The sequence below is a fragment of the Phyllostomus discolor genome, chromosome 1 (genome assembly GCF_004126475.2).
Source record: "Phyllostomus discolor isolate MPI-MPIP mPhyDis1 chromosome 1, mPhyDis1.pri.v3, whole genome shotgun sequence".
Classification (NCBI taxonomy): domain Eukaryota; kingdom Metazoa; phylum Chordata; class Mammalia; order Chiroptera; family Phyllostomidae; genus Phyllostomus; species Phyllostomus discolor.
In genome coordinates this window covers 33,300,373-33,326,376 of record NC_040903.2, presented here as the reverse complement: position 1 = coordinate 33,326,376, position 26,004 = coordinate 33,300,373, and the positions used below count along the sequence as shown (strand labels likewise).

At 38.0% G+C, this 26,004-nt stretch overlaps 1 protein-coding gene and 1 pseudogene across 3 annotated transcripts in view; one reads left to right on the top strand and one right to left on the bottom strand.

The window, feature by feature from the left end:
* The window catches only part of CEP135 (centrosomal protein 135), a 62,346-nt gene that overhangs the window by 10,472 nt on the left and 25,870 nt on the right, over positions 1-26,004 (bottom strand). For all 3 annotated transcript variants that reach the window (XM_028506606.2, XM_036020835.1, XM_036020841.1), the window contains 10 exons: positions 25,037-25,189; positions 21,100-21,177; positions 16,034-16,185; positions 9,735-9,850; positions 9,507-9,661; positions 9,060-9,115; positions 8,053-8,221; positions 6,403-6,513; positions 5,943-6,128; positions 1,110-1,319 (listed from right to left, as the gene is read on the bottom strand). In XM_028506606.2, coding sequence (XP_028362407.1) covers positions 1,110-1,319; positions 5,943-6,128; positions 6,403-6,513; positions 8,053-8,221; positions 9,060-9,115; positions 9,507-9,661; positions 9,735-9,850; positions 16,034-16,185; positions 21,100-21,177; positions 25,037-25,189 — 1,386 coding nt within the window. The remainder of the gene's footprint in view (positions 1-1,109; positions 1,320-5,942; positions 6,129-6,402; positions 6,514-8,052; positions 8,222-9,059; positions 9,116-9,506; positions 9,662-9,734; positions 9,851-16,033; positions 16,186-21,099; positions 21,178-25,036; positions 25,190-26,004) is intronic.
* LOC118499546 lies at positions 16,196-18,532 on the top strand (annotated as a pseudogene).

The following is a 26,004-nucleotide window of genomic DNA, read 5'->3' as shown; positions in this document are numbered from 1 at the left end:
CTGGAAGAAAAGCAAAGTAAGATTGCTTAGTACAATTTCAGACTTACTCTGAAAAACTACCTGCAGGGCTATGAACACAGACATCAGTTCCTTCATTTTGGGTATTGGTTAAAGATTTCTGAACCACTGTTTTCAGTATAAGAAAAACATCTTATTTCCAAATTCATCTTTGCTATTTTAGAAAGGACTTGTTTGGCTATTTTAAAAAGGACTCCAAACTTCAAACAGTTTTTTCCAGTACTATCTTGTCAGGAGAGGGTCATTGCCATAAAATTTTAAAATACGGCCACCCTATCAGCAAGGAGGCCCTTCTGCTCTATTAAATCTGAGTCCTCTGACTACAGAGTCAAGCCGGTACCTGAAAACTAACATGTTAAATGAGCAAAACCTAAAAACACCAATGTTTGAAAACACACACTGTGTTGTTTAAAGTAATGCTTCAGTTTGGGAATGAGAAATTCCAGCTAACTAGACTTTTAGAGATTAAAATTCCTTGAGATTTTTATTAGAAAAAATATTCTACTTAAGAAGCAGTGAGGTGCTCATTCTTCCATTTAAGCCTTAGTTTTAAACAGAGAAAGAATGTATTGGGATATGCCCCTGTTCTGTGATGAGAAGACTAATATTCTCCTAAACATGCATCTACTCTAAAATGGCACCTAATTTCATCACCATGTTTACCAAAGAAATCTTGGCGAAGAATCTAGTAGTCAAATTTAGTTCTCGAAAGCCTGCAGTCTAAAGTAGTTCCTCCAGCCCTGACCAGGGCGGATTAGATGGCTGGGTGATGTCCCGCAAACTGAAAGGACACTGGTTTGCTCCCGGTCAGGGCACGGGCCTGTGCTGAGGTTCAGTCCCCGAGTCGGGGCGCATATGAGAGGCAATCGATCCATGTGTCTCTCTCACATTGATGTTTCCCTCTCTTTCTTTCTCCCTCTCTTTCTTTCTTCCTCTCTTACCCTCTCTCTAAAAATAAATATATAAATCTTTTTAAATAAGTAACTACTCCAAAGAGGAACAAATATATTAGGTAATAAATGATAAAGTAAGATAATTAGTGGAGGGCTGAATAAAACCATGTGTTAGGACAATAACTTATAAATGCTTACCCTCTCTAATTCAAGGTTTTTAGCATTCAATTGCTGGGTCAGAATGTCTTTGCCTGAATCAAGCTTAATACAGAGTTCTCTGAGAGATGACAGATCACTGAATACTGCTGCTTTCTCATCCTCTTGCTGTCTCAGCTCTTCTTCCAATCTAGATATGGCTTTTGTCATTGACGAGATCTGAGCTTCATAAGCATGATGTGCATTTATGTGCTGAAAATAAAAACAGAAACAGGTAAAAGTTAAAGTAACCCAATAATTTTAAAGGCTTGGATCTGTGCAGCTACAACCTCACTTTGTAAAAACATAAGCCAACGTCTGCATATTTTAAGACACTCTAAAGAAGTTGCTTGCTATTTAAAGATAGCATATTTCATGTGCAACAAAATAAACTGTATATAATTATTCATCATGGTACTAAGTACTTCCTGTTACAGATTTAGAAAACACAAAAATAAAAATTATTATTGTAGGGCTTCCGTCCAAAATGGAGGTGTAGGTAGACATACTGTGCTTCCTCACACAACCAAAATAAAGACAGCAACAATTCAGAAACAAGATAACAACCAGAACTGACAGAAAATTGAACTGTATAGAAGTCGGACAACCAAGGAGTTAAAATAGACACGTTCATCCAGACTGGTAGGAGGGGCAGAGTCGGGCAGCTGGGAGGAGAGGGGTCGTGGCACAAAAAGCAGTGAGACCGGGGGTATTAAAGCATCCAGGGCCTGCAAGACTGCAGTGGGCAAACCCTGGGCATGCAGGCCACGCTGGCAGACCACGGGCCCAGAGTGGCAACAGGGCAGACCCAACAAGGTAGTGATTGTGAAGCAAGGCACTGTGCACAACCCAGGGTCTCAGCACCAAGAAATAGAGCCTTGGGACACTGATTGAAAACACCTGTGGGGGTTGAGGTGCAGGGAGAGACTCGTAGCCTCACAGGAGAGTTCGTTGGAGACCCACAGGGTCCTAGAACATGCGCAAACCCACCCACATGGGAATCAGCACCAGAAAGGCCCAGTTTGCTTGGGGGAAGCGGCAGAAGGGACTCAAATCTGACAGAGAGTGGAGCAAGCGCCATTGTTCTATCTCGAACCCCGCCCCCACATACAGTGTCACAACCCAGTGACTGGGTTGCCCTGCCCTGGTGAACACCTAAGGCTCTGCCCCTCATATGTAACAGGCGTGTCAAGACAAAAAAAAATGGCCCAAATGGAAGAACAGATCAAAGTTCCACAGAAAATACAAATGAGTGACCAAGAGATAGCCAACCTATCAGGTGCACAGTTCAAAGCACTGGTGATCAGGATGCTCACAGAATTGGCTGAGTTTGGTCACAAATTAGATGAAAAAATGAAGGCTTCGCTAAGTGAAATGAAGGAAAATGCACAGGGAACCAATAGTAATGGGAAGAAAACTGGGACCCAAATCAATGGAGTGGACCAGAAGGAAGAAAGAAACAACCAAACAGAAAAGAACAAAGAAAGAAGAATTTTAAAAAATGAAGAGAGGCTTAGGAAGCTCCAGAACATCTTTTAAATGTCCCCACATCCGAATCATAGGGGTACCAGAAAGGGGAAGAAGAAGAGCAGCAAGTGGAAAAGTTATTTAAACAAATAATAAAGGAGAACTTCCCCAATCTGGCAAAGGAAATAGACTTCCAGGAAGTCCAGGAAGCTCAGAGAGTCCCAAAGAAGTTGGACCCAAGGAGGAACACACCAAGGTACATCATAATTACATTAGCCAAGGTAAAAATGAAGGAGAGAATCCTAGAAGCAGCAAGAGATAAGGAGACAGTCACCTACAAAGGAGTTCCCATCAGACTGTCAGCTGATTTCTCAAAAGAGACCTTGCAGGCAAGAAGGGGCTGGAAAGAAGTACTCAAAATCATGAAAGGCAAGGACCTACATCCAGGATTGCTCTATCCAGCAAAGCTTTCATTTAGAATGGAAGGGCAGATAAAGTGCTTCTCAGATAAGGTTAAGTTAGAGGAGTTCATCATCACCAAGCCCTTATTTTATGAAATGTTAAAGAAACTTATCTAAGAAAAAGAAGATAAAAAACATGTATATTAAAATGACAGCAAACTCACAATTATTAAAAACACACCTAAAACAAAAACAAAAACTAACTAAGCAAACAACTAGAACAGGAACAGAACCATAGAAATGGAGATCACATGGAGGGTTAGCAATGGGGGAGTGGGAGGAGGAGAGAGGGGGAAAAGGCACAGAGAATAAGTAGCATAGATGGTAGGTAGAAAATAGACAGGGGGAGGGCAAGAATAGTATGGGAAATAGAAGCTAAAGAACTTATGACACATGGACATGAACTAAAGGGGGGGATGTGGGTGAGAGGGTGGAGGGGAATGAAGAGGGGAAATGGGACAACTGTAATAGCATAATCAATAAAATATATTAAAAAATAAAAGCATATAAAGACAGGAAAAAATTACTATTGTAGGGTATTGTGAATATAAGACATCTTTGAAGTTATATTACATTTTACTTCATAAATTCTTTGTTATAATAATGCCTTTTCAAGAAAACATATATACAGGGTGGGGCAAAAGTAAGTTCACGGTTGTTCATGGAAAATAATATAATAATTAATAATAGTACAAAATAATGGAAAATAATATGGAATATAATAATTAATAATAGTACAAAAATAAGCTGTATTTCATGTACTCACAACTGTATACCTACTTCTGAATTTTAAAAATGGAGTTTGCTTTAAAACCAAATACCTAAAGTTATATTTATATTTAATTTAATAATATACTACTTTATAAGATATTAATAACTGAAATAATAAGCAAATTTTGAAATACTGATATTTTTTCTTGGAAATACACACAATTTAAATTTCTTACCATTTAAATTTTCAGTATTAAACACAAACTGACTTAAACTCTACTTCTAGAGTTTATGAACCAGTCCATACTTGAAAACTAATTCAGAATGACTCTACTGAAATGAATCAACATTAAAAATCAAATACTATGTGTACAGATTTAATAAATATCAACAGCTGAAGAAAAACTAAATTTTGGATTTTCCAAATATTAATGAATTAATAAAATCAAAGGTTTCCACAAAGGTTTACATATTTACATATAAATATGTAAATCAATGTCATGCACCACACACATGAACAATGACAGAGAACGAAAGGAAGTTTCTCCTGAGAGCTCTTTTGGAGGTTGGGAAGCATGCTTTTAGTTACAATACTCTTAATAGAAAGCTTACAGAAATGGTGTATCCGCTTCCTAGGACTGCTGTAACAAATTACTGCAAATTATTCGGTGTCCTAAAACACTGGAAACGTATGCCCTTCTAATTCTGGAGGTTAGAAATCTAAAAGTTAGATGTCAACAGAGTTGGCTTTTTCTGGAGGTTCTGAGGGCGAATTCATTCTGTGCCTCTCCCCATCTTCTAGTGGCTGCTGACAGTCTTCGGGGCTCCTTGCCTTGTAGATGCATCGCTTGGATCTCTGCCTCCATCTTTCCCTGCCATCTCCCTGTGGCTTCTCTGTCCAGATTTCTTGTATCTTATTAGGTAGTGATTTTCAACCCTTTTCATCTTGTGGCACACATAAAGTAATTACTACAATTCTGTGGCACACCAAGAAATATATTTTTTGCCAAATGGACAAATAAAAATAGGTATGATATTGATTCATTCATACCAGATGGCTATTGTGTTGGCTGCTGTCATTTTTCTATTTGACAATCTAAGGGAAAAGAGATTAGTGCCCCTAAGTAAATAGTCAGGTATTGCAATGTTTTAAAAATTCTTGTGGCACCCCAGCTGAAAATCACTGTTATGAGGACACAAGGCATTGGTTATGGCCTGCCCTAATCTAGTATAACCTCATTTTAACCTACTTATAACTGCAAAGATACCGTTTTCAAAAAAGATTATATTCACAGACAGGTACTTGGGGCTAGGACTTAAATATATGTTTTGGAGGGTGTAAGTCTACCTATTATAAAAAAAACTCAGAAAAATAACAAGTGGAGAAACTGAAATCCTTACATGGCTAGTGGGAATGTAAAATGGTGTAGTTCTTGTAGAAAATGGTGTAAGAGTTCCTCAAAAAATTAAACATAAAATAATCATATGCTCCAGCATTTCCCCGTGTAGGTATGTTCTACAGAAACCAAGGACTCACAGAGATACTCTGCAACTGTGTTCACAGAGGCATTACTGTCAATGGTCAAAGATGGAAACAACCAGATGTCCACTGATGAATGAATGAATAAACAAAATGTGGTTTCTACATACAATGCAGTATTATTCAGCCTTAAAAAGAAATGAAATTCTGACACACGCTACAACATTCATAAACTTGAGGTTAAGTGAATTTTATGGCCAAGTAAAACAAACCAGTCACAAAAACCAAATATTGTATGATTCTACTTATAGGAGATACTACACAGAGTAGTGACATGCACAGACAGAGAAAGCAGAATGGTGGCTGCCAGAAGCTGGGGGTGTGGATAATGAGGAGCTAGTGTTTAGTGGTAGAGGTCTGGTTGGGGAAGGTGAAAACGTTCTGGAGACAGATTGGGCAGTGACAGCTGCCCAATAATGTAAATGTAGGGATTGCCACAGAACTGTACACTTAAAAATGGATAAAATGGTGAATTTGATGTTGGGTATATTTCACTACATTAAAAAAAGTAATGGGGCTCCTAAGCAAACTATCAGAACTAATGACGAAAGATCAGCATTAAACTTGAGTTTACCAATGCTCGATCCTCATTTCAAATGAAGTACTTTTGAATGCTTTCTATTAAATAAAATCTTCGCAGGACAAACAAAAATTTACCTCCTGGATTTCTTTTTCTAATAGCTCCACTCTTTCACGAAGGTGCCTCCTCTCGGTGTCGATAGAAAGAAGTTCCAGTCGAACGGAGCTGCTTTCCCCCTCAGCTTGATGGGCTTTGACCTCCCAGTCTTCAGCACGGTTATGAAGCATCTGAAATCTGTCTAACAAATCTTGATTTTCTTTTTCCTGGTTCAAGCATAATTAAATTGTTTCAAAATTAGTAATTCTCACTTTCTGGAATACCTATGTCAGAAACACATACACAGATTGGGATTTTTGTTTTAATTTAGGAAGCATAAGCCATCTGTTCACACACTAAACTAACATATGTGGGGAAATACAAAGAGACAGGAGGCCAGGTCTTCAAGCTCACATGTTAATAACAGAGGAGGCAGAATAAAGAAATATAACATAGTAAAAAAAATCAGTCTTAAATCCAACCTAAACAATGTTACTTTACCTTAGCGGACATTAGGCTCTCCCATCGTGACACCTCAGTTATGTAATTATGAACTCTACTCTTCATTTCTTCCTTTTCTTGCACTGCTGCTTCCAATTCCAGTGAGATTTCCTATAAATCAGAATATTGAAGACAAATCTAAAATGAACAGAGCACCTAATGAGTTCTATTTCTATTTGAACAGCTACTTTTGAATTTGGGGAACAAGAGAGAATAGGATTAAAGGAAAACTTCCTAAGTGTTATTTGTACTTGTTTATCCTAGCTGATCTTGACTTTCTTCTAATCCTCACCAGAGGACATGCCCACCAATTTTAGAGAGTGTGGGTGAGAGGGAGAGAGGGAGAGAGAAACATTAACTGGCTGCCTCCTGAATACGCCCCAACAGGGCACCAAACCCACAAGCCAGGCACGTACTCTGATGGAGAACTGAACCCATGACTCTTCCATTTGACAGGATGATGCTCCAACCAACTGAGCCATACTGGCCAGGGCTGCTCTTGACTTTTTAACTAAATGTTACCACATATCTTCCACAATAGTCCTAACCATGTATCTGGCTCAAGGGTTGGCATTTTTAGAAATTCATATATCAGCAATATGCTTTACATGGAATAATGTTGAAAGTAATTTAAAAAAAGCCAAAATATTCAAAATAGGAAAATTACTGGTTTTCTGGGTACCAGCACAAACAAAACTAATACCTTTAAGTATCTGACACTTAAAATGTTCATTAATTGGCCTTGGCCAGGTAGCTCAGTTGGTTGGAGTATCATCCCATACACCAAAAGGATGTGGGTTCGATTTCCAATCAGGGTACATACCCAGGCTGCGGGTTCCATGTTCAGCTGGGGCACAGATGGGAAACAACTGATCAATGTTTTTCCCTCCTCTCTCTCCCTTTATCTCTTTCTAAAATCAATAAACATATCCTCAGGTGAGGATTATTTATACATATGTATGTGTGTGTACTATATATATATATATTCATTAATTTCCTTATACCCCTAAGTAAAGTAAGCCACTGGAAGTAAGTACAGGTAATTAAAATCTACCATGTAATTAAAACAGGTAATCTGCAGGTAATTAAAACACAGCAACTTTGCCCTGGAAGTGATGCTGAGGTCCTCATCCAGTAGGGTGATGACAATTTCTGCCGCAAGGGATAAATACTGTGCTACCAGCTTTAGAAGGCCTTACAGCACACGTGGCAAACACAAGGCCCGCAGGCTGAATCCGGCCCTCTACCTTGTTTTATCCAGCCGGGCACCTTGTTTCTACCTGGTGGCAATGTCAAGCTCTCACTTAAGTGTTAAGGAGTAGTTACATTTATATAGTCTTAAAATCATATTCGGTCCTTTGAAGGCAACCACAAGGCTGATGTGGCCCCCGGTGAAAATGAGTTTGACACCTGTGCCTTATAGTAAAGATCAAAATGGTGAGTGGACCACAGCTGTATCCATTAGATACCCTATAATATACAGCAGCATTTTAAACTACATTTTAAAATACTTGTATAAACACCATTATCCTTAAAGAATTATTTTTGTTATTATTAAAATAAAAAATACTTAGAGCTTGAGTTTAAACAAAAAATATACTGTAAAACTGTATATATAAAGCTATCAAAGTTTATGCATTGTACTCATACCTGGTTTTCTCTTGCCATTGTAGCCAGGTCATCCTGTAATCTTCTATTTTCCTTAAAAGATATTTCTTTAGCTCTTCCTACTTCTTCAAGTTCTTTGTTAGTTGCATCAAGCTGGCGCCGGAGGCTGGCTATCTCACGGTCCCGATTTGTCAGTGTTTCCTTCAGCTGGCTGTTACACGAATAATGTAAAAATAAAAAAAGAAAGCTTTTTGAAAAATTTCATTCATTGAAAAGAAAACTGTTCACAGACAACAGTGTGGTAATGGCAGGGGCGGGGTAGAGGGGGAGGAGAGCATGGGGGGATAAATGGTGATAGAAAATAAAACTGTTGTACTTGAATTAAATATACTAAGAATATAAGAAATTATAACTACTGCATTAAGACACTGATTAATTAGGTAAAGCAGATATTTTTAGCTTTCTACCAATCATTATGAGCAAAGGAAGTCATAAAATAATTTTATTATTCTAAAAGTCTAGTAAAAACAGAAGACATTCAAGTGTTAGGAGATTCATTTAGCAAATAACAGAATAATAACAGATTCTATTAGCAAATATTTACTTAATATTTCAGTCCCCACTATGACATAATATCAAAGGGTATACAGAATAAATATGAGTAGTGACTTTGTCTCGAAGTAGAGAGACTAGATATAAAATGTAAAGTTTTGTTCAAGATAGGGTTAGATGTAGAATAAATTTAAGGCTGGCTACTACCTTAATTTTAATAATTAGGGCCTACATAGGGTAGTTCCAGTAGAAACAAAGAGCAAGTAGGCATGTAAAAGAATAATTAATAAGTATATAGATGTGGACAACAGAAGATAGCAGAAAGCTAAAGAGAATAACACTTTCATGCAGAAGACTGAGGAAATAATGTTATTGCCATTGGCAAAAATAGAAAAATTGAAAATGGAAATTAAACTATGGGTAGATGCTACTTAAATAAAGCTGCATTCAAGGAAAACTTCTAAAAAAAGCTGGATGTCATTACATTGATTACTTACTTCAGAGAAGATTCATACTCAGAGAATGTTATCTTCATCTGAGCGATAGCTTTTTCCTGTAGAAGTTAGAAATATATATGATTCGAAACAATTCATATAGGAATGTCTTAAGTTGAACTTATACAATTTAGCACATTCATGCAATTCAAGTCCAATTACATAACTTATGCTATAAGTGAAAGCTTCACATACTACCATGTTCCTACTCACTCTAAAAACTTATACTGTTTCCTCGAGTTTGCTGGAATCACATCTGATGAAATTACATTCAAGAAACAGAACTTTTTGAAGAGATCCAAATTATCGAGGTAAAATGAAATTAAAATATATTACAAGATACAGCCTAGGTGTTAACTTGTACATAGGTAATAACTGCATATTTGAAACAGAGAATGAAATAATCTTTTGTGTTCAGATGCTGGATAACCATATGTGACAGTGACATACTTTATTAGCAAGGTTTTCCTGCAAGTTTGCAATCTGTTCTGTCTTCTCATCTACAGCTTCCTGAAGAAAGTCTTTTTCTTTATCAATAACACCAATGGTCTTTTTCATTACATGAGCCTCTTGATCCTGTGAAGTCATTTTGAGGTGTAGTTTACCTATAAATGAGTAGAAATGTTTGTTAGCCAAAGTAAATTAGGGTTAGCAAAAACAAAACTTGAAAACACTTACCTATATTTTCCTCCAGTATTTTTATTTGTGCTTGGGCTGATTCAAGTTCACTTCTTTTTATGGAAAGTCGGTGCTGATAATCATCAAGTGACTGCTGTAGCTGCTCATTTACTATCCTAAAGAATCAGTGGACAAAAACAAATGGTATTCTTTATCTCTGGCAGAAATAATTTTTAAAAAGTGAGAGATCTCAAAAAATCTTTTTCTTATTTTTAAGGTTTCTTTTATTTCTTATTTTAAAGCTCTTCCAGTATAATCAATGGTATATTATATATTATTTCTTGCCGTCCACCTTCCTTCTTCAAAACGTTTCATCTTCCTAAAAATAATACAGTATAAAAATCAAATTAATTGTGCACTCCTTTCTAGAGGCTTCCTGGTAGTTTTAAAGCTCTTCTCAGTTTCCTAGTATCAACCCTCTTTCTCCTAAAGTCTGTTTCCAACAGTGGAGGCAAAAAGAAAGTCCTGTTTTTACAGCGTGGCCTGGCACTCAAAGGATTATCCTTAAATCCTGACCATCCAGACCAGTGAGCTTTTAATTTTGCTTCCTTTTCTAACTTTGTTGGTGTGTAATCAACTGGAGGCCATAGTAAACTGGGCATTAATTAGGCATTAATTGTAGTGCAATAAGGATTTAAGACTAAAGATTGGTTTCAGGGAGCAAAAGAAAGAATGGATAAAGGAAATAAAGACAATTTCAGTGTAATCTCTTACTGATTAGTAAGATTATTTTTCAGAAGTAACAAGAATTTGTTCTGTCGTCTGGAGACTTTGGAGTGCTTTCAGCCCTGACCTACAAGTTCTTAACCCTGCCTCGCTGGAAAGACAAAGCTTTCACCTAGGTTAGTTATTGGGAACTCCCACAGGGTTATAAACACAGGAAGTATTCGTTGTATTGATACTTTATATATATTAGCTCATTTATTCCTAGAGCAGTTCTATAATTAGAACTATTATTTCAGTTTTATAGAAACAAATAACTAATAATTTGTCCAAGGTAACAAAGCAAAGAAAAAGTGTAAACCCAGGCTAGTTGCACTTGATGTCGATGTTTTTCTACCACACCAAGTTGCCTTTTATGAAGAACACAGGGAGACCGACATCCTCTATGTGGGAGGGAAAATGTCCACCAGTGAGCTACACAGAGTCCTTTTAGAAATCCAATGGTCCCCAGAGTCCCAAGTAGTTGGCTGTGCTTGAAATCTTAAGTAGAAATGTAAAGATCCCTTTACATCTAAATTCATTAGCAGGGTTAATTCCCCATGAAAGCAGGGTTGGTAAAGTAACGTCTTGACTGATTACACATATGAGGGGGGTCCTAAAAGTAGCTTTGTCTTTTCATATTCTAGTGTAGAGAGGGAAGGTGACAACAGAGATTTCTATGCCAGGCCTTGGACATAACTTTTGAGGCATAAGTATTGCTGCTAAGATAAAGGTTTTTTAAATAAAAGAATTAAGGTATGGTATAGAGTTCATTGTGAGGAACAGCTGATGACTATCAGATTATATGTTCATGGTAGTGTCTGGAAAGAGAATTCTGAGAATTTTTAAAAAATGTAAATGTATTGGGTGATGCTCTGACCAGTGTGGCTCAGTTGGCAGAGCATTTTCCCACAAAAAAGGTCACAGGTTCAATTCCTAGTCAGGGCACAAGCCTGGGTGGCAGGTTCGGTCCCTGGTTGAGGTACCTACAAAGGGCACCTGATTGATGTTTTTCACATCAATGTTTCTCTCCCTCTCTTCTCCTCTCTCTAAAACCAAAATCCTTAAAAAAATTAATGGGGTGACATTGCTTAATACGATCATATAGGTTTCAAGTGTACATTTCTGTGATATAAGATCTATACATTGCATTGTGTGCTCACAACCCAAAGTCAAGCCATCTTCTCAGAGAACCTTTTGAGAACTAAGTTATTAGGAAAATTGAAGCAATTTCTTAGCTTTGAAAGTGCTATAAACATAGCAAAGGGAAGCGATGACTTCTCACCAGAAAGTAAATCAATGAAACTTCACTTAGAATCAAAGTTCTAGCTCTCTACTACCCATATGGCTATACCTCAAATTCCCCAGTTATATTACCTTACACTACATGGAGGCATACAGGTTTTCATTTTAGGGAGCAAAGTAATTACTTTCTTTCATAATGGACAGCATCTTTAAGAGTTTGTTTGTTATTGATAAAAAGTGTTCAAGTTCTAAAATGGAGCCGAAGCTCCATCTAAGAGGAGTAGGTTAGGAATTTTAATGTCCTATTAGAGGAAACAGACTGATATGATATCCCTATTTTGGATGTCTCTAAAAGTCCATAGTCATGGTCCACCACTAACTGAAAGGCTACTATTAAGTATCATCCTTTTGGTGAGCCAGAGAGAGGAAAAGGATCAGGATGGGCTTTCCTTTCACCTTTCTGCAAAGGGATAATGATTTGTCTCTGGGGCCCTAGTTCCCTTTGCCCTTTCGAGTCCAGCTCCATGAGTTCAGCTATGGTCACTTAGGGCCCTGCCTCCTCTTCCCGTCTTGGTAGAAAAATGTTCGACATGCCCAGAAGACAGTTTTTAGGCATCCTAAGAAATCTATGAGCATTCTTTTCCATATCTACATTGGTTTTCAATTCCCTTAACAAATAAATACTTCTCAAGGGAAAACAGTTATATTTGGTTTTCCAAATACACCTAAATCCTACGGTAACAACTGATACCTACTGCCATAATATTAACTCTAACGAGAGTTTATGAGCCCTTCCACGGAAACCCTGCTAACACATTTCTTTGATCCTGGGTTAATTATATAACCCTGTAGTTTTGAAGAATGTTCACAAATAACTAAAGACTAAGGTGAAATGAAAACAGTCTGAAAGTGTTCTCAGCTGCAGGACTCTAAACATTTGGAGACTCACAGCTGGCAACGGTGAGGACTAGGGCTGTTAACAGTGGGGTTAACTGAGATACGTTAGCTCTCTAGCTGGGCTGGAAACTATTTATTCTCAAGCAGGTCATGGCGAACTATGGCCTACTACCAATTTTTATAAATCTTAAGTGCAAGGAATGGCTTTTACTTGTTTAAATCATTGAAAAAAATTACAATAGAAGATCAATATTTTGTGACATAAAAATTATATGAAGTTTAACTGAGTGTCCATAAAGTTGTACTGAACCACAGCCATACTCCCTTGTTCGTACATCGTCTGCAGCTGAGTTTGCACTACAAAGGCAGGACTGAGTACGGGCAACAGGGACTACCTGGCCCGCAAGTCTAAAACACTCACTCTGTCCTTTTCAGAATAAGTTCACTGACCCCCAGCTCCAGAGGATGGCTAGCAAGCATCCTCTGAGGGGCTAAGACCATCTTTTTTGGGTAGAGTGAAGTTGCTTTATAGCATTTTTTCTATGAAGTTTTGATTTGGGACATAAAATGCTAGGTCTTATTAAATGCTAAAATTCAAGGAAGACAATAGTCATTTGTTTAACTTCAATGGGTGGTTACAAAGTGGGATTTTGTATTATGCCCTCCAGTGATGCATCAAAAGACCAGACCACAGATCCTGTATTTGGACAATTAGAGATGATGCTTGAAATAGTCTGCTTGGTTTAAATACAAAAACAGGGGAAAAAAACAAGTCTTTCTCAAAAAGAAAAGACTGTTTGGTGGCACTGAAATTTGGTGGAAAGCAAAGGGAAAGGAAAGAGAAGGGAAGGGAAAGAGAAGATGGGTTCACCAAGCAGATGGAAAGGAATATACGATTCATCTGAGTATCAGATTCTTAAATGTCTTCATGACAGGGGAAAGAGAACTTGATGTGACTGAAGGGGTAGCAAGATCTCTACTGACCATATTGAAAGTGGCATGAGGCCCTTGCTGGTGTGGCTCGGTGAACTGAGTGCCAACCTGCAAACCAATGGGTTTCTGGTTTGATTCCCAGTCAGGGCACATGCCTGGGTTGCGGGCAAGGTCCCCAAGAGGGGACATATGAGAAGCAACCACACACTGATGTTTCTCCCCCTCTCTTTCTCCTTCCCTTCTCCTCTCTAAAAATAAATAAATAAAATAAAGAACGTGGCATGAGGTTTGAATAACATGGCTTTGCTTCTACAGAGTGCTTGGTATTACAATTTGTACCGAGTTCAGCTTTGGATTTGGACCTGATGGTTTGAATTCATGGCTCTACCAACCTGTGCTGATATGAAGAACATGAATGACACACTTTCCTCGGAAGCAAGATAAGTCAGATTTTTCTGCCAGGGCAAAACAAAGTTATACAACCACTCTTAGGTGAGGGAAGCACCAGACTGAGCTCACAGGAGAAAAGGGTATTAGTATAACAAAAAAAACAGCAAAGGAGCTGCATGCTAGTGTGTCCAAGAGAGCTCTGCTTAAGTGCCCGAGACTATGGAGGGCCTCCTGCAAGGAGAGGAAAGGAGAGTATGGTCTAGTCTGAAGAAGAAAAGTAAAATGGATTAAATACCAGATCCAGTTAGCTGCTGGACAACAAAGAAAAGGAAGACTAATAATTCTGTGTGTCAAAATACACCACAGTACCTGTACTATGTAGTTGAATATGGACATGAACCAGAAGAAGTGGGGCAGGTCCATTCGGTTAGCTCTCCTTCACAGGATATATGTAGTGCTTGCAAAAATAAGAAGAAAGAAAAGAGAAAAGGAGGAGGGGAAAAGCAACTTCTAATTTAGTTCTTTATCTAACATTTGACTTATCAAAGACTTGTAGTCAGAGCAGCAAAGGAGCAAAAATTAAAGATACCCTATGAAAATGAGAAAAAAAGAGATACCCTATGAGTCCCTGAAAGAGTACTCCTTAATTAAATGGACACATCCAGCTCTTGGTCTTATTTCATTAAATTTTGTTTGATAATCAGGAACTGCTTATGAATATGACCTCAGGCTGTTTCCTAATTATTCCTTTGATTGTCAATTCTGCTGTTTATGTTACACATTTTTGCAATTATGAGTGTTTATATGTTAGATCTGTGTCTTTTTTTGCTCATTTCTTTTTAACCTTGAGTTTTGAATTCTAGGGAATTTCTTGAGTTTGTTTTCTATTTGGGCAACTCAGTTTTCTGACGGTATATCCATCCTGTTCACTAACACTTCCAGTTTTAATTTATCAGTCTTTTTCTCTAACCGTCACTACCACTCTTTCTGATCTCAGGTGTGACTACTCCACGACTGACTTAGTTTCACATGTGCAATGTCATGCTGACATCTGAAAAGCTTTTCCTATTTTTTACTGCAAATGTATTTAGGGAGAAATATTTCCTCTGATTCTTCAGAGTGTTGCCCTTCTTCTGACTTTCAGTATCTTTTACTTATTGCAGCTGCTCAGTTCAGAGAAAAACCAACTTTGTTGACTTTTTCCCTTCAGTCTTCTTTATTCTAAATTAACGGTTAACCAACACATTCTAAGGTAAACATTCTGCATTACTGTATATTTTTCTCATTTCCACATAAGTCATGCAGTCCTTTTGATTTTATGTAAGAAGTGTTTTCTAAATCTGGCCTCTGTTCTCCAAGTTCACTGCCACCATTTCAGGCCAGACACATGGTCTCTATTGTTTGCCATCGGCCTATTAGGACTCCAAGTCCATCTTTCCTAGTTCTGCCAGAATTCACTTTTTAGAAAGCATGCTACTCGTGTCAGCCCCTGGGTGAAAAATTTGTTTCTTCTCTATGTTTCTAAGGTAAAATCCAGACACTCTAGGTTACCATACCAACTTCTTCATAACCTGACTCCCACCTGTAGATATACCCTCTTTTTTCATACTGACCTTCTTATCATTTTTCAGACTCATCACCTTTTTAGACTCTGTATAAAAATACTTTGATTTTACATTTCTTTGAAAGAAGAAAGATAAGAACAATGATATAAGTAGCAAAAAAATTCTGTAACTTTCAGCAACCCTAGGCTATGAAGTACAAATGACCTGAAGCATCCATTTAGGGGGATTTCTGAAAGAGGTAGGTACAAAAACTTGCCAGCAATCCTGTCAGTCTACGAAAGTCTTTAAAAACACAGATATTCAAAACCTACCCAGATTCACTCGATAAATAAGAACCTCCAGAGATCACCCCTTAAATCCATACTTTTCAAAAACTCCCCAGGCGACTCCACTCACTGCAAGGCCAACTCTGGGGACCACCGCTCAAAGGCCTAGGCCAAAGATGCCACTGTAACGGGCCTCACAGAGCCACTGACATGTTCTCAGAGGTGAGTGAAATAAGGAAACATTCAATGAACTTACCTAAGTTCATTACCTAATGAACCTAAGTGAGCTTAGTGAACTTACCTAAGTGAGTTCATCTCTGTCTTCTGAAGAGATGAGTCACCGGCCACATGGCTGAGTTTCTGAGCCTGGAGTTTTGCTTTGTTCTCTAATGACTCCATCGATTCTTTCATTACTAACATTTTAGACTTTAATTCACAGTTCTCGTTTTCAAGCTACAATTCAAATTTTAAAAATTAATAGGTAATGTCTCAGTTTTTTTCCCTTAAGCATACTTTAATAACATTTCTGAAAGAAAACTAAGGAAATAAATAAGATTTATTTAAAAGCCCTTTAAAAGTCATGTGTATACTTTAGGTTCTACATCATAGGGTTAGGCACATACATTTAGCTCTCCTTTTCAATATCACTGAAGTGAAAGAAAAGATACAAAAAAGCAAGAAAGGAAGAGAATAATATATCCATAACAACAATAAAAACAGAAAGGGAAACAATTAACAGAGCAAAAATTTTAAGGAATTTCTGAAGAACAGTAAGTAGGTAGGCCTGATTGAAAGAAAAATCATAATAGAAAATACTGTAACCCAAACACAAATGGGCAAGATATATGGAAAAAAGTGTAAAAATTTCCTGGAGGGCATAACATAACCCGACTTAATGTAAAGACACACCATGTTTCTGAATGAGAACACAATATTGGAAATGTAGTAAAATTTCCTGAAATAACTGTAAATTAATTCAATGAAATTTCAATAAGAATCCTAACAGAACCTTTTAAAAATAAGAGGAGTGGTTTAGATTTCATTCTAAAATTCATTTAGGAAAAAAGGAATTTAAGAAGAAACAGCTCTTTCCCGTGGTGCCTCGATGGCGGTTGGCTATTTCAGGATGAAGCTGAACCTCTCTTTCCCAGCCATTGTCTGCCAGAAATGCACTGAAGTGAATGAGGAATGCAAACTTTGTACCTTTAATGAGAAGTGGATGGCAACTGAAGTTGATGCTGATGCTCTGGGTGAAGAATGGAAGGTTATGTGTTTCGAATCAGTGGTGGAAATGACAAAGTTTTCCCAGACAGCCTGGTGCCCTGACCCATGGTTGTGCCTGCCTGCTACTGAGTAAGGAGCGTTCCTTTTATGGACCATGGAGGACTAGAGAAGGAAAGCGAAAATCTGTTCGGGGTTGCAGTGTGGATGTCGATCTCAGTGTTCTCAACTTGGTCATTGTAAAAAAAGGGAGAAAGACATTCCCGGTCTCACTGATACTACCGTGTCTTATTGCCTGAGGCCCAAAAGAGCTAGCAGAATCTGCAAACTTTTCAACCTCTCTAAAGATCATGATGTCCACCAATACACTGTGAGGAGGCCCCTAAACAAAGGAGGGGAGCAACCTAGGACCAAAGCACCCAAATTTCAGCATCTTGTTACTCCACGTGTCCTGCAGCACAAACCTAGGTGTATTGCTCTGAAGAAACAGAGTACTATGGAAAATAAGGAAGAAGCCACAGAATATGCTAAACTTTAGGCTAAGAGAATAAAGGAGACCAAAGACAAATGCCAGGAACACACTGCTGAGAAATGTAGGTTCTCCTCTCTGAGAGCTTCTACCTCTAAGTCTGAGCCCAGTCGAAGATGAGATTTTCTACAAGGAACAAATAAGTAAGATCTGACATTTAAAAAAGAAAAAACCCAAGAAAAATTGAGGGTGGGGGAAGAATGCAAGTAGATTTGCCTTGTGAGATATAAATAAATTAGAAAGCTACCATGATTAACACTGTGGATTTCACATAGAAATGGACAAGCAACTATGTGTACACAGATGTCAATTTGGAAAAAGTAACACATTAGGAAAGTGGGAAAAGAATAAACTCTTTATAAACAGAGTTGGAACAATTACTCATTGGAGGAAAAAATAGGTAGATTTTTATTTTACTTTACATACAAAAATAAATACTAAATGGAATAATAATTATATATACAATTCAAAACCAAGAAATATTAGTGATAAATATAAGTCTTCCAGTTAAAACTGTAAACTGACCACACACATTTTACCTCCCCTCCCTCTGGAAACAGTGCTAAAATGACAGTAAAGGAATAAGAAGGCCATACGAACATAGAGAACAAGAAAGAAAAAGAGCAGACAAGTGCCTTCGACAACTTGTGGAAGACAAAGAGTAGATTGAGTAATGACTCAAAATGGAAGAAAGATATAATCTAAAGCAGTTTCTGAACCTAGGAATTACTGGCATTTGAAGCCAGATCACTCTTTGTTGGGGGCAGAGCCGTCCTGTGCACTGCAGGATGCTTAGGAGCATCCCTGGCCAATACCTGCTGGATATGAGAAGCACCTCCCGCTTGTTGTGACAACCATAAATTCTCCAGGTACTGCCACATATCTCTTAGGAGGCAGAGCTGACCCCAGTTGATCTGAAGTGACCACAGCAGGAAATACCACTGTGTACCCAGATGATTTATCCCAAAGAAGCTCAGCTCACGGAGACACCAAGTGGTAGGTTGGGCTCAGGAGCAGAAGTGAACAATGAACCTACTGAATGGGAGAACATATTTGCCAATACACATCTGATAAGAGGTTAATCTCCAAAAAATAAAGAACTTATATAAGTCAACACCAGGAAGACCAACAAGAACTCAGGAACATGGACAACAGTGTGGTGATTGTGGGGGCAGGGAGGTGGGTGGAGGTGGAAAGGTATAGGGGGGATAAATGGTGATGGGAAAAAGTAAAATAATATAATAAAACTTTAATAAATTTTTAATAAATGGGTAAATGACCTGAACAAACACTTCTTAAATTTAATAAATGGGTAAAGGACCTGAATAGACACTTCTCCAAAGAAAATATACACACAGCCAAAAGACATATGAAAAGATGTTTAACATCACTAATCATCAGAGAGATGCAAATTAAAACCACAATGAGATATTGCCTCACACCCACCAGAATGACCACTATCTATAAATCAACAAATAACAAATGTTGGTGAGGTGGAGAAAAGGGAATCCTAGTGCACTGTCGGTGGGAGTGCAGACTGGTGTAGCCACTGTGGAAAACAGCGTGGAAATTCCTCAGAAAACTAAAAATGGAACTGCCTTTTGACCCAGTGATTTCACTTCTGGGAATCTATCCTAAGAATACTGAAATACTGATTTGAAAGAATATAGGTACCCCCATATTCACAGCAGCATTATTTACAATAGCCAAGATCTGGAAAATGCCCAAGTGTCCATCAGTAGAAGAATGGATAAAAAAAAAGCTATGGTACATTTACACAATGGAATACTACATGGCCATAAAAAGATGGAACTCTTACTTTTAGAAACAGCATGGATGGACCTGGAGATTATTATGCTGAGTGAACTAAGCCCATCAGAGAAAGACAAATACATGATCTCACCTACATGTGGAATCTAATGAACAAAATAAACTGACAAACAAAACAGAAAAAGAGGCATGGACATATGGAGTAGACTGACAGCTGTCAGAGAGGAGTGGGGGGACTGGATGGAAAGGTGAAGGGATTAGCCAAAGAACATATATGTATAACCCATGGACAGAGACAACAGTGTGGTGATGGCCAGAGGGAAGGGGGAATGAGGGATGGGAGGAGGAGGGCAAAGAGGGGAAGATGGGGACATCTGCAATAGTGTCAGTAATAAAAATAAAGAAAAAAGAGAACTGAACAAGGAGTTCAAGGGAGGACAAGACAACGAGAGTTTGAAGGGCAGACAGTGGAGGAGAGCTGCACAGAGTGAGAGCTCCAGACATCTACAAACGTGGCCCCTGAGCCTTTAGCTGAGCAGAGCTCAGCATGGACGGTGCTACCCCAAGGCAAGGGAAGAACCATCAAAGAATTCAAGGGAATAATGCTCAGGACTCATGCAGGACCAGGAGTAGATCCTGTTCTCATTAGTCATTTGAAAACAACGTAATTCATGGGGAAACAGGCAGTGTACTCAAAAGGGTTTTGTCTCAGTAGTGAAACAGAATTAGTTCAACACTAAATGTTACCCTGATGCCACCCAATGAAGCTTACATGCATAAGCGAAAAGGACTAAGCTGCCTCCATCTGTATCTTAACTGTACCTCGGAACAAACTTCAAGAGTACCCATAGGAATATGTTATCCAGCAACCAAGAGGGTCAAATTCACAATGCCTGACACACAACCTAAAGTCACCAGGTATGCAAAGAAGCAGGAAACGATAACTGGTGATGGGGAAGGAAAAAAAATCAACTGACCCAAAGTTGATAGAAACAGATGAAAAAATTAGTAGACAAAAAAAGTGAGGACATAGTAAAGACAACTAGGAAAATGAAATAGAAAAAAGACTGTCAGAACTCATATTAATTTTTAAAAATCCTATCTCTAGAGAGAGCAATGAGAAATAGAAGTGCATTTACCATGTACTCTATGTCTGTACGAGTATATGATTTTTTAATAAGAGCAAAACAATAATAAGCATGATATCTACTGAGTGCTTACAATATGCCAGTGACTAAGTTCCTAAATATGTATTAAATCATTTAATCTCTATAAATTAGGCACTAGCACTACTCTAATTTTACAAATAAAGAAATCGAGGGATGGAAAGTTTAAGTAACTTGCCTATAGGTAATAGGTGACAGAGATGGATTTGAACCAAGTAACCTTTAAAGTACACACTCCATCATCACTATTTAAAAAAATTTTTTTATCCTCACCTGAGGACATTTTTTTAATTGCTTTTAGAGAGAGTAGGGACAGAGAAATATCGATGCAAGAGAGAAGCATTGACTGGTTGCCTCCCGCACACACCCAGACCAGGGATAGTAATTGGACCCAGAATCATACGTGTCCAGACTGGGGATTATACACGCCGGCGCCTGGACAAGGGGCTGAACCTGCAACCTAGGTATGTGCCCTGGCAGGGAATCAAACATGCAACCCTTCAGTTAGGGAACAACACTCCAACCAACTGAGCCACACTGGCTGGGGCATATTCCATCATTATTATACAGCTTCTCTAGCATACTCTTTTGTAATATCAAAAATATACAGTATATTAAAACTATAATTGATATAGTCATTCACACAGCACAATATACCCCACATCCAGTTTGAAAAATTACCTGGTGATTAACATATGTTAAATGTTCAATGGTTTTCTCGAATTCTGATTTTCCAAAAAGATTCATTTCCTGAAGAGCCTGAAAGAGAATTTTATAAAAGATGTTCATTCACATCAGACAATGCAACAAAATTACCAAAGCAAGCAATGCAAGTGTTCACTACTATTCTACTTGTTTTTTGAACAACAGAATGTTTTAGAAAGAAAATCATTAGACATTTTACAAAAACAATGCTTTTGGTGGAGAAAAAACCACTCTGTCTCCATGTGTTATTTTAACAGAAGACACAGATTAGTATAAATTCATTCATAAAGATTTATACAGACTGATTCATTAGCACAACCACAAAAGGAAAAAAAACAGCAGGTTAAGGAAGCTCAGGAGCACGTCCTCACAGAGGCGGAGTAAGGGAAACAGACTGTAAAGGAAGAAAAGATGAGATCAGAAGGACACAGGAATGGGATACCACAGGACTGTGGAAACCATCAGAGTTTCAAGAACGAGCTGGTCGACAGTGTGAACACGAGAGTTGCTTTCTGGCTACACCACCTTATCTAACTCTTGTTGATGCTAAGTCTAGGTAGGCAAGTGATAAAAGCTGATGTTTCCTGAGAATTCTTTTAGCGGACTCATACTTCCACCCATATTATTCATTAAAAATAAATACAGACATTGGATTGGATTATACATTTGGTTGAAAGAGTCACTGTGCTGCATGAATTTTTTTAGTTTATTAAGTCATTCCACAAGTATTGAGTACATACTACGTACCAAGCACCCAGCAAGGTGTTAGAAATATAGTAGTAAAACGTATTCTCTGATGCCATAGATACTATAGTCTAGTAGAAAGAAAAACCTTAAAAAGATACTAGAATAAAATCCATGCATATTTTGCTATAAAAAGGAACTTTATGGAAATATATTGAAAGGAAATCTAGAGTCTAGCATTCATTTCCTGTGTGAGGAAATATTTAACCTGGCTCTAAAGGATGAACAGGAATCAGCCAGGTAAGGGAACTGAAAAGTGTAAAGGAATGCCCCCAACAGCTATGAAAGTTGGGGCAAGAGAAAGTCCATTAAACCTGGAGTGGAGAAAACAAAGCGTGGGGAAAAGGGGAAGATGAGCTTGGGGAAAAGAGGCTACACCTCAAAGCAGGCAAAGACGATCACTGAAACCCTTGAAAACAGTTAATGGGTTTTAAGTGGGAAGTGACGTGATTGGATTTATATTTTTGAAAGACGACTTGGACTTCAGTGTGAAATAGAGGTGGAGGGAGCTAATATAATACCCTAACGCAGTTGAGAGAGAATAATGGCCAGAAAAGGGTGGCAGCAGGGCAATCGAAAGAACTAGACAGGTTCAAGAGAAATGCATGTGACCTCAGGAGCCAGATTCCTTGTGACTTCATAGTAGGTGACCTTGGGCAAATACTTAAACTCACTATGACTCAGAGATCACCCATCTGAAAAGGCAGCTATCAAGAGTGACTCAAAAAGTCTGTGAAAAGCACTTAGTACAGAGCCTCCTGCATAGAAAGGACTTAATAAATGTTAAATACTACTTAAGAGGTAGTACTGACAAGACTTGGTGACTGCGAGTCAGGAGCTTTCAGGGAGGGAGGAGTCGGTGGTGGTCCTGGGTTTGACACTTGGGTTGATGGTGGCATAACAGGACACCACTAGAGGAGGCTTAAGGATTGAGATGACTATTTCAGTTTGTAATAAACTCATAAACCCTCGCTCCTACTATCCAGAGAGATTCTGGCCATATGAGTGTCACTTTTCCCAAGTTTTCAACACTACTGCAGTTTCCAAACCCTGTTTTTAGATTCCTTGGTCACTTCAACATACAGAAAACAATAAATCAGTAGCTTGTACTAAAAACTGTCATAGTACGACAAGTTCCCCATTTGGTAATATAAACACTGTTTTTTTAATGACAAATTACTTTTGGGAAGGCAGTATTCCAAAAGATCCCAAATGAAAGTATTCTTTTGGAGTAAAACTCTAACTGGAATTTTATGACATAAAGACTGCCCTAATAATGCTTAAATGTTCTTATTGCTAATTTTAGTCACTGATTTCTAAACATTAATTCCATAACATTTTTGGATACAAAGTATAAACTCCATACTAGTAACAAGAATAGTTAATATTGAGTTCTTATTATGTATTGAGTACTTGCTTTATATATATTAACATACGTATTTGTTTGGAGATTATAAAAGGAGTTATAAAAGACCACCCCAGATATGACATCAAAAGCATACATGACAAAAGAAAAAAATAGATTAATTGGACTTCCTCAAAATTTAAAAATTTTTGTGCTTTAACAGACACCATTTAAAAAATGAAAAGATAACCCACAGAATGGGGGAAAGTATTTGCAGATCATATTTGATAAAGGAAATTTTATTGAGGATATATAGTCTTACAACTCAATAATGAGACAAATAACGCAAATTAAAAATGGGTGAAGGATGATCTACATTGACATTTCTCCAAAACAGGATACACAAATAGCCAAGCAAGCACATGAAAAGATGATCGACATCATTAGCCATCATGAAAATGCAAAGCAAAACCATGGATACCTACCAGCATGACTTCCATGAAAAAGACAGACAATAACAAGTGTTGCTGAGGACGTGTGTGCACTGCTGGTGGGAAGATAAACGGTGCAGCTGCTATGGAAAGTGGCCTGGCAACTGTTCACAGGGTTAAATACTGTCATCATATGAACCCAGGTGCATGCCCAAGATAAGTGAAAACATACATCCCCACAAAAAGTTGTACATGAATATTCATAGCACCATTATTATTTATAGCCAAAAAGTAGAAACCACACAAATGATAAATAATGGAATGTTACTCCATAATAAAAAAGAATAAAATATTAATACATACTATAACATGAATGGATTGCTTGAAACCATTATGCTAAATGAGAGAAGCCAGACATAAAAACTGCATACTGAATGACTCAGTTTATGTGAAACGTCCAGAGTACGTAAACCTACAGAGACAGAAAGTAGACTAGTGGTTGCCGCAGACTGAGGAGGTGAGGGGCAAATGGAGAGCAGGTGACAATGGGTACAGAGTTTCTTCTGAATTATAATGAAAATGCTCTCTTGGGAGGGGGGGCTGGATTGGGAGTAAAAGGGAGAAAACTGTACTTGAACAATGATTAAAATAAAAAAAAAAGAAAATGCTCTAAAATTGATTGAGGTGATGGTTGACAAGTCTGTAAATATACAAACCACCAGCTGAAATGGGTGAAGTATACGGTATGTGAATATCTCAATAAAACTGTTTTACGAAAAGAAGATAATGTCCCTCCACATAAGGAACTGCCTACTGAAATCAGAGACTATTTCTTTTCTATAAAGAACAAGGTAACAAATATTGTTGGCCTTATGAGCCACTGTTTGTACAGCCATTACTGAACTCTGCCACTGCAGCAAAAAAGAAGCCACACTGAACGTGTAAATGAAGGAGCATCGTATTCCAATAACATTTACCAACAATGAAATCTGAATTTCAAAAAGTTCATGTGTCATGAAATATTCTTCTTTTCACAGTTTTTCAATGATTTCAAAAAGTAAACATCAGTTTGCAGGAACTAGTATAAAGGACACATGGACAATAACAAGGGGAGGAGTGGAGAAGGGAGGGAGATGGGGGGGTTGAAGGGGTGGGCTGGGATGGGGGTAAAGGGAAGAAAACTGTACTTGAACAATAATTAAAATAAAAAAAAAAGCAAACATAGGCCAGACAGAAACACTGCGGCCTGGATGTGGCCCGTGTGCCACTGTTGGCCAAGCCCTGACCTGTCAGTCATACGTTCTGAAAGGAAACTTCACAGAACAACATACAGAAAGGCTTCTCTTTTTCTCAATACATTACCTTTCAAAAATCAGTCAATCTTATTACTTACTTTTAGCTTGTCTTTTAAAGCTTCATTTTCTGCCAAAATCCTTCTTAAGTCAGATATTGCAACTTCTTTTTCCTTTTCCATAAGACTAACAATATTATGGGAGACTGTGCTTTGGGAGGATTCTTGTCGTAGTAAAGATAATTCTTCCCGAGCCTTTAAGAATTAAAAGATATAAATAACACTTTCAATGTGTCCCCAGTTAAAAAAAACAAAAACAAAAAACTAAGCACATGCTACCTTTGCTCTCTTTCCAAATCCCCCAAAATGAGTAAAAGGATTAAAATAATCATAATCATAATATAAGGAAATTGAGGGACGTGCCAGCCACAAAATCATGGAAACCAGACAGCAGATGGAAAACTAGTAATGAAGCAGACCCAAAACAGCTGAACTCTAAGCCAACAGTAAGAAAAGCCTAGAAATGGATTACTGTGTCCTGCAAAACCCCCAAAGTGAAAACACCTTTTTCAATTGATCTTCTAACCTGCATGTCCTTCTCCCCCTCTTGAAGTAGCAGGAGGATTTCTTGGGAGACTGAGAGGGGAACGAATTTAAGTGACAGCTACAGCGCCTTGTCGACACTCACCTTGGCCTGGCCGCTGAGGCTCTGTAACTCGGCCAAGCTGCTAGGGTTCCCTCTCCCCAAGTTTCCTCACTAGAGACTAAGTCCTTAATATCCAATAGGCCCCCACAGTGGCTGCCACTCACTGTTTGATAGTCATATTCCAACACATCTGAATCCTGTGAATTAATTTGGTTGGCTCAGAGTCAGCCTAAGACCTGTTCCAGACAGTTTTAGAAGTAGATTATCTCTAACCGAACTGACAAATAGTTAGAAAAAAAGAAGAAATATGAAAAAATAATAGAAATCTCTGCTTTGGGAAGAGGATCATCAGTAGAAACTACTACTTATAATTCTAATTCTAAAGGTATACCATGAGATCCCTGCATTACAATAATTTCAAGGA